This window comes from Solanum stenotomum, chromosome 8 (assembly GCF_019186545.1).
Source record: "Solanum stenotomum isolate F172 chromosome 8, ASM1918654v1, whole genome shotgun sequence".
Taxonomy (NCBI): Eukaryota; Viridiplantae; Streptophyta; class Magnoliopsida; order Solanales; family Solanaceae; genus Solanum; species Solanum stenotomum.
In genome coordinates, this window is record NC_064289.1 from 60,140,388 (window position 1) to 60,150,172 (window position 9,785).

The window sequence follows — 9,785 nt, forward strand, 5'->3', positions numbered from 1 at the left end:
CTTTTTGCGAATAGTTCAACAAGGTACAGACATTTTTATAAAACTTTAATGAAAATAAATTTTCGACAAAAAAAAGCTACTAGTAACGTAACATTGAAAAGTGTAAGCGCTCAATATGTCATGGCAGCTATGCTGAGATTATTTCTCTTATTGACTTGTTGTATTCACAATAATATGCATTGCATAAATTTTATGAACAAGTTATTTATTTACAAAAAATACTCTTCATGAATGTGAAAAGCGATGTATAAAAAAAGATTAAAGAAACAACTATCATTTACCTATTTTATTGCAGAATAATTATCCCAAAATTTACTATACCACCCAAAGGAGAAGGATAACTTATCCAATTACTAATTATTAATTCCGGAATAAATCTCGGACTTGCCAATCAGACAACAAATTAAATGGCATTATAATTTAATCCCAAGACTAATTGATTCTATCCTTCACACCAAACAACCCCTAAGGGGTTGTCTATATGGCTTTAGACTTTAAAATAGTTTCACTGAACTAAATAAATACCATAGAAGCATTTCTCAAAGGTACAATCAATGTTGCTAGCCAAAACCTTCCTTGAGTAAATGAATTTGTCTCTCTTCCCTGACCAGTTTACCTTACATCTAACCATATCATGGATTTCTAGCACTTAACATCACAGCATAGAAAATAAAACACGTTGAAACCAGATTAAGAATAGCTTCAGGACAGTAGCATCTGGATTTTCTGTACATAAACCGGCCTATTGATTAGAGTCGGCAGCTTGAGTGTTGATACTAGAATTATCACCTCCTCCGTTTGTTGGCACAGTGGTACTTCCTTGATACACGGGAGGTGGTGCAAACATTGGAGGGCCGCCAGTAGGAGCAGGCATTCCCATACTTCCTGGAACTGCACTTGGTGGACCGACAGGTCTTTGCATATTATTGACTTGACCAGGCATAGGAGCACCGGGAGGTGCCAACATCTGAGGCATTGGTGGAGGAGCATAACCTGGAACCATTGAAAGACACTCTAGTTTTTAAAGGTCTATTATCCAGATACTATAATTAGGGAAAACTTCTCAAGGCAACATCGATATGCAAACTTCCAAAAACTACAGCATGACACGATTTCTCTCTAGCATTCAAACAAGAAGAATACAAAATGGCTTGAGAAACAAATATGTAGATGGTATCATATGCACCTTCAAATTATTATGAGCTAAAGGGAGTTCAACTGCATTAGTGAATTCTATGCTTTAAAAGGAAAATGTCAAAACAAAACTAGCTTGCTACATCCTCCCAAAACAATGTGCAGTAGTTGCAGAATACGAATTATCATATCATGCTCACATAGAGGTGGGCTGTTTAAGGTAGGTTGACAGTTTGCAGAAGTCAAATATCAATGAATCATCCAAAGATGCAGAGGTTTCATATAATCCCCCCCCCCAAACNCCCCCCCCCCCCCCCAAACATACACAAAACTAATTAAGGACTGAAATTTAGTTGATTTATGTATCCCATAATGCATTCCAGAACCTAGGCTATTGGAGTGCTCAAAGCTGGATGCAAAAGCATAGTTCCACTAATTTCATTTCTTGACGAACCAATTGGAGTTGTTCAAAACTAGAGATAGTCTCACAGATGAAACTTGTATTCTTTCACCACATATGTCCTTGATTCCCACTCAAAGGAAACATTAAATATTTTATGGTGACCTACGGCTTCTATAGATTTTAACAAAACCTCAATGATTTGAACCCTTGAGACTAGGCAACTGTTGTTTCCTAATAGATCTATTGCCAAATTGTTTTTTTCTTTTCCCTTAATTTGGTAAGACCTATTGCAAAATTGTTTCGATCAATTAGTTAGGACTCAATCCTAAGCTAATCAGTATCGGTTATATGAATCTTCTATATCTATTCCACACTATTGAGGGTGCATGTCATACTAATAATAGTAAACAGATATGTGATTTCATTGATCGGATAAACCTACTTGATCAAAATATGGAGCAGCTGATGAGAATTGAACCTACATCTTCTGAAAAGAAACTCTAATGCCAAGTTCACATAAAAAAATTCCAAACTACATAAACAAGAACGACATTCCATTTTGAATAGCTAATAGTGATACAACAGGGATTTATCCCTTCCATTGGGAGCTTATTTATTGTAAAATCTTTAAACCTACATATGTACACAAACATACAATCTAGGAGTCAACCTGAGGAGGGGATGGAATTTGAAGTTTAGAGGTTCTAAATTCTAATCTTTTTAAGTTACTGGGTTCTAAATTAATAATTTGTACATATTCAATAACTTCTAAATAAGTAGAGAGTTTCAACTAAAGCTACTGGGTTCAGTCAAAACCGCAGCCAACACTCTCCCTCCGCCGCTGATGTCAACTAAAAAACAAAAATAAGATTGGAAATCCTTGCATAGTCAACAATCATCTTCAAAGTTTGGTGGAGGACCTAATATAAAACAACTATCTTCAAGAGGTATATAAAAGAACAAGGTACTCATAAGAGTTCACAATGCTACTGATACCTGGAAGACCGGGCATGGGCCTTGGAAGCACCGGTGGCCGCATACCAGGGACCCATTGGGCACCAGGTGGCATTTGAGGGTTGCCGGGCATCTGCATCTGAGGAGTTGGAAGACCAGGAAGACCAGGCCTTAGCTGAGGAAAAGGAAGGCCAACTGGTCTAAAGGCCCCTAGATGTTCCTTGACTTTTTGATCAATTAGACTTTGATTCAGTTGTGCCTCAAATTGTTGGTAATAAGTTCGAACATTTCCCTGAAAGCATAATTTTGTGAGACTTGTTCAAAGTGATAAGCCTAATCTCAGAGGAAATGGAAATAATACCTTGTGTTTGTACCCTGCATTATGCTGCTTTCTAACAGAAGGCTGAAAATAGCAAGACAGTAGTGTTGTCAATTGCAGGTACATCATAATGAATTCAACACATAATTATTGTTTTTTTCTGAAAAGCTCCAATGAAGAGTCATGGACACAAGAAACTTGCAATCAACTCAAATGTACTTCTACAAAAGGATTACATTTAGGATAAGTTAGTGTATTCTTTAAACCTTTTCTCAAGAAATGTTTTTATTCCATAGTTTGGTTGCTCAGAATGTTTTCCTAAGAGAATTTCTCAACTCTTCTTACCTCAATTCACTTGTTTCAACCAATATGTAAACACTATTATCAGCCTTTCAACAAAAACAACTACGAGTGCACTTAAAGCCGGTGTCAGCTATATGGACCATCACTGACCATGTCGCACCATTTAAGCTCACTTCAGGCCAATATTATACAAAAAATAAATTTAAAAAATAGGAATCACTAGAAGTTATCTATATTTTCTACCTGAACATAATCTGTTAAGACTAAAACACACCTAGAAAGTATAGGACTTGAGCAATCCTACTAGCATGACATACTGCCAACTAATAGATACCATCCACATAAGATTTTTTTCCTTCCATTATGTCCTATTTTCACTAAGCCTACATGGATTCTAAGAGATTGTATGTTTTTCAGACACTGTTATCTATTGTCAACCTTCAAATATTGAAAGTAATGCATTCAACATAGTCTAGCAGGAAGTGAATTGAGATACATGAGGCCTCAGGCTCAAATCCTAGTGAAGACAAAAATACTGGGTGATTTCTTCCATCTGTCCAAGCATTGGTGGACGGAGTTACCTCATACTTGTGTTGTGCTGGCGTGAGATCTCATCCAAACACCAAAGTCCAAACAATCTTCAGGTTAAACTTTCTCGAAGAAAATATTTCAGGTGAATAAAATCTTACAACGAAGGCACCATAAAGATTAAGTGATTAAAGAACTTAATGTTATGTGTGACCTAATTAAGCTCAATAAAAGCGGCAATTAGCAAATCAAGTGCACAGGGGGGAACAAACCCAACTAAGCCTGGAGCTAGGATTTCAATTTTATGGATTCTGCAATTTAGAAACAACTATTTAATGATTTTAAACACAAATACATTGTTAGTCCCTAGGGCTTGTGTCCGCCGAAAGCTTCCTACAAAAGCTATTGGGTTCGGCAAAACTCGTATTCGAGCTTCTAGACCAAGTGCCCAATCCAATATCCAATAACGTATACAAAATTCCTAGGTTGAAATCAGAGATTCTTGAAAGATGATTTGAGGTAACTTACAGAATCATGCGTCAAGTAAGTATCACAGTAGTCACAGTAATACCTGAGGAGGAGAAAGAGGGTGAGAATCAAATAGGGAAGATGGAAGAAATTTTACAAAATATAATCAAATTCATTGGATTAAACATACCGAGGCATTCTGTTTACACAAAAGAGTAGAACGCCCTGCAAGAATAAAAAAGAAACTCTTGAAAACATCCAACAACAACAAAAAGATACGATCTTACCCCTACCTTGAGAGGTAGAAAGGTTGTTTCCGATAGACCCTCGGCTTAGGGAAAAGCAGTTCAAAAAAGAAATGACGAAAGTGAAGAAGTCGTGACAAAATACTAAAGAAACTATGACAAAGCAGTCTGAAAAAAAGCAGTAACTACAACAAAATAATACGATAACAGAGTTACGAGAAACAACATATATTAACAGACATCGAAGGATCAGAAAGAACAATACAACGACTAATTAGTATGGAAGAAAAAGCAAGACAACACACATCCTGATCATCTGAAATTTTTAATGATACAACTCAAAATTTGTGACTTCAACCCGGGAATTAAGCACCAAAGCACAAATAGCAAACATTACTACATTTTACTCATACTCCATATTTTTCCTCTTTTTTTTTGGTCAGTGGCCACCGGTGGCTCAACCCTAAAGCTACTAAAGCAATGGCAGGATTCCAAAGAAGCAAAAATCCCCAAATCCAGTTACGAAAACATACGGAAAGAAACAAATTACAGCAAACTCGTACAGATTAACAACAACTATTAGTTCAGTTTCCATGACAAACAATCAAATTCTCATGTGCCAAAATTTCAGCAAAATAGAGTATGATTTACAAAGGCGGCTCAACCCTAACCCTAAAAATCCCCCCAAATTCAGTTACGGAAACATACCGAAGATGAAACAAATTCCAGCAAAAGCACTGAGCTACACTACACATACATAAAAGAAAGGTATAACCAGATCTGATGAAACAAAATACCTACCTTAGGTAGAATATTCAAAAAATTAGTTCTTTTTAGTTGTCATGTATGCTATAAATATTTGTTTTAAAATAATTTGTCAAAAAGGAACCAAGGGAGTATTAATTAAATTTTTCTTAATAGTTTGTTGCTAATTTCTTAGTAATTACATTTTTTTTTTGGTTTTCCATCCGGTGTTCGGTATCTACATTGGAGCCCGACTAAATTCGAATTCACACCAAGAAGTCCCCCATTGGGGGGTAAAACGCTCCCTAACAAAAGCGATTCCGTACCCAAGGAAACTCGAACCCGAGACCTCTTGGTTAAGAATGAAGGAGTACTTACCCTCTTGGTTAACAAAGCGCTCCCTAACAACCTTTCTTAGTAATTATTAGTATTAGAGTTGTCAAAAAAATGTTAGTCCAGTCCCACCTAGCCCAAGTCTCATGAGCTAAGAAATTTGAAGGGCTAGGGTGGACTGGCCCTTCATTTGGAGGGCTTGAAAATGTTCAATCCAACCCAATCCTAGAAGGGTCGCGGGTTGGGGCGGGCTAGCCCTTCTTTTTTCTTTTCTTTTCAAACTTAATAAAATTCTATGACATCAAAAAAATGAGACGATTTTTAAATCAAATATGACAAACGATGGTGTTATTTCAACAACACTGGCAAAAAAATCTAGAGTGATTAGCATGTTTGGGATACTAGATATGCAAGATATATGTTGATGCATCCCAGATAAGCGAATGAGATAAGAAAGTGACGAGCGAAATGAGAGGGAGGCGAGGGCGCAGAATATGTCAATGTATCCCTCAAGGGCCAAAGACTTGGGCCTCATTTGTTTTCATTAAGATTAAGATGTCAGAATCTGAATGCTTGTCTGAATATTAAGATGTAGTTTCTAGGTCTGAACACTAAATCATTAAGATTGTTTGTTTTCAATATCTGAATGTGCATAATATTTTTTTTTAATTAGGAATTAAACCCTTTATCAATAAAAGTTATAATCAAAACCAAGAATACTTCTTCCAAAAAATTATTTCAAGAATAAGATTATAACCAACCTCAGAAAAAAGATGATTTATTTGTTTTCTTAAACATTTTTTTTCTCAAGAAACAATGATAACTTCTTTCAAAGAAGTTTTGACAACAAACAAATTGTGACAAGAAGAGTTCTTCATAAATATCAATTCACCCAAGAATATTGTATATTAAAAATATTAAATAAATACTTGTATAGATTATGAAAACTTACTTATTCAAAAGAAAAAAATAGGGTATTTGGTTGGAAAAGGAGAGGAAGAAACTTGAAACTTGTCCAGAAGAGAAGCAAGAAAGAAGAGAATTTGTTTATGAAGAACGCTTATTATTATAATAGAGTCTGAATAATATTAAGACTTTGTTATAGATATGATTCATTCAGACTCATTAAGACCCATTAAGAGGTTTTTTTTTTTTTAAAAAGAAACAAATGGACTTAATGAAATGAATCTTAATGATTAAGATTCAGACCTAAAAAACAAACGCACTTAATGGGCTGAATATGAATGATTAAGATTCAGACCCTCATTAAGTGCAAACAAATGAGGCCTTATATGAATCGGACTTATAAGCTCTAGTTTTAAATGAGCTTGAAAAATCATATCCCAATCTTACCCCAATAACGAGTTGGGTTGGGCCGGCCCCATGGGCTAAGTCCATTTTGACGGCTCTAATTATTATGCACATATTTTTTAAATTTTATTACTGATGCAATTATAATTAAAAATCATACACAATCAAATTTGTAGTTAGTTTTTATTTCTTAATTCGTCTAATTTACTTCAATTTGAATCAACCATGTTTTAATACTGCTTTGTAAAATTGTCTTCAAATCTTTGAGATGTTTTATTAAACATTTCAAGTTCAAACTAATTAGGTTATCTTTTTCTTAATTTTAGTTTTAGGTCTCCCATTTTATTGAACTATCTTGTCAGCAAATCATCAATTAACTACACTTCAATCTTGAATTAGTTAAATCTACTGTATGAATTCGTAACCATTCCCCTCATTTCAGGCTAATGAATATGAAATATCATGATGAAAACCACAAAAAAAAAATGATAACAAATCGAAAATGACACTTAACTAATGCAATTAGAGCAAATACAAAGAGAATTTAACTTAAATTCCAAATTTGTAGTAATATATACTAATAAAATCCATTGACAAATAAATTAGGACTTTTTTCTCGTCAAATCTAGGGGTAAAATAAGAGAAAAATAAGGAACTTACAAACTTGAATTCGGAGATCACCTTAGAAAACAGATCGTCGGAGAAAGAGAATGGAGCGGAGCTAAAATTCAGAAGAGAAGTTAATTTTTTTTGTTTAAATTGAGCCCTTAAAAGAGCTTAAGTTCGGTTTGCGGACAAGTTTTGAATATTCAAATTTGTCCACAAAATGACAAAAATACCTCTTTGATTTCCATCAAATATTTAACAAACTTCGATTATTAAATTCAATAAAACTATGAAAAATGATTTAATCTTGTAACATACATATTTCTTGAATACCTTTTGCCACTTGATTAGAATATTTTCCAAACGTTAAGGAAATTACTTAGATCAGATAAAGAATTTCCTTAGATTCAATAAGACTATAAAAATGATTTAATCTTGTGACATAAGTAATTCCTAAATACATTTTGTCACTTGATTAGAATTTTCCACATATCAAGAGGATTACTCAAGTTAAATAAAAAATTTCATTGATTCTAAAATTTATATGATATAGAAAAAAAAAATATAAGCTTTGATGCAATTAAAGTATATTGTAGCGTGCATTTCATATATACTACATGTGCTTTATAATCACTAAAATTGAGAGGAAAGTAAATGATGTTTGCTTCATTGACGTGTGAGACCTAGAAAGAAATTAAATCATTTTATTGATGTTCTTATGACTTTTAACAATATTATGAAGAGATGGACTAGTGTATGTTACTTTAGTTTACATATAAAGGTTATGATAATATGATTTATAAGTGATTCTAATTATTTTTATAAATTTAAAAAAAAAACTAAGTGAACACTTTTGATAGACAATAGAGAATAACATAAATATTCAATTGTCTTGTGGTAATAGAAATATTTCCTCCATAAAAAAATGTGATGCAACATATAAGAGTTTTTGGCCAAAATCATCTTTAAATTATATCCCAAATTTAAACTACATCCTTAAAATATCATTCTTAGCAGAAAACATCCTTCAAGTATTTAAAAGTGAACAATTTTCATCCTTCTACTTGAATTTATTAGAAAACTAACATATCCCACGAAAATCAAGTCATCCCTTCGTAATTATTATTCTAAGATACGTCAAAAATACTATCGTGAACTTTTTTGGTAATTGAGTTTAGTATTCTGCAAAATCTTTTAATTTAACTGTTTTTTTCATTTATTTTTCATGTAATTTGATATTAAAAATATTATTAGTTGAAATATGTTTCTTCTCAATTGAATATGCTATAAGCGGCGTTTTTTGGAGACTTCCGCTTCTAATAATGTAGAATGAAACTCAAATGCGAGACATAATCGATATTTGATCACTTCAATATCAAATTGGCCCAAAAATTTATTGATCTAAATACAGTCTGGCTATGAAAAAGGTAAAGATAATTAAGTTTTAGCTTCTTTCCGTTACTATATAAAAAAAAGAGCAAATCATGTATCCTCACACCTTCCAAACATTTTTTGTTTTAGTAAGCAATAGTGTCTAAGATTTTGAATATTTTTTCAGGAACTTCTTATAGCGGGTAGTGAAATTATGCAGGAAAACTTTGTTGACAGTCACGTTAACTGCTCATATTTTTGTAGGATCCCTTAGTTTTTTGGCAATATCTAACAAAAGGATGAATAGTGTTCACTTTTAATACTTGAAGGATGTTTTCTGCTAAGAATAATACTTTAAGGATGTAGTTCAAGTCTGGAGTATAATTTAAGGATGTTTTTGGCAAAAAACTCCAACAGATAACACTATTCCTCTCTTAATTAAATCTCGATTTCGAGTCCTAATATTAAAAAATGATTAAAAATACTTTTATTGAATAGATTTTATGCATCGTGTATCTAAATTAATTGAACTCAAATAAATATCGAGGAAAACAAAACTAAAAAAGTGAAAATATTGTTTAAAATATGTGTAGACAAAATTATAAAGAGAGGGTGTGAGATAGATAGAGGATTCTTTCTTGTTCATATTCATTGTACATAGCTTTGTCCACAAGAACAAGCAACTTTTTTTACTCTTTTTTTCTTGGAAGGTTAGATACATTCAACCAAAATGACAAACTATTTGTTTTCTACTTCTTTTCTCTCCCACAAACAATAAATTTATTATGTTCAGTGAGTCAAACATTTTTTTAAAAATAATAATAATAATAATATATTCGATATATTATTATAAGTGGGGTCTGAAAAAGATAAATTACATTCATATTTTATCTTTAACTAAAAAAGGTAGAGAAATTGTTAAAGAAGAACCTCAATTCAGTGAAGAAAGACAATTAATAAAGAAAAATGGTGTGATGAACAAATTTACAATAAATTTAATTTAATTTTAATAATACGATATCATACATCAAATAAAAAGATAATAAATATTCATCCCCACATATTA

General features: G+C 32.7%; 1 protein-coding gene across 1 annotated transcript; it reads right to left on the minus strand.

Annotated features, from left to right (window-relative positions):
- Window positions 1-500: 500 nt before the first annotated feature.
- On the minus strand, window positions 501-5,179 carry LOC125874616 (U1 small nuclear ribonucleoprotein C-like). Its single transcript, XM_049555530.1, has 6 exons — window positions 5,063-5,179; window positions 4,300-4,334; window positions 4,170-4,212; window positions 2,853-2,894; window positions 2,534-2,783; window positions 501-993 (listed from the first exon to the last, which is right to left on the minus strand). The coding sequence occupies exons 2-6, from the start codon at window positions 4,305-4,307 to the stop codon at window positions 743-745; spliced, it is 594 nt and encodes a 197-aa protein (XP_049411487.1). The 5' UTR covers window positions 4,308-4,334; window positions 5,063-5,179; the 3' UTR covers window positions 501-742.
- Window positions 5,180-9,785: the final 4,606 nt, after the last annotated feature.

What these genes read in the sequence shown, in the direction of transcription:
- LOC125874616 (XM_049555530.1), bottom strand. An exon ending in CTTACTTGACGCATGATTCT is followed by an intron (nt 2,895 to 4,169) that starts GTAAGTTACCTC and finishes TGCTATTTTCAG; the next exon opens with CCTTCTGTTAGAAAGCAGCA. An exon ending in ATGCAGGGTACAAACACAAG is followed by an intron (nt 2,784 to 2,852) that starts GTATTATTTCCA and finishes TTATGCTTTCAG; the next exon opens with GGAAATGTTCGAACTTATTA.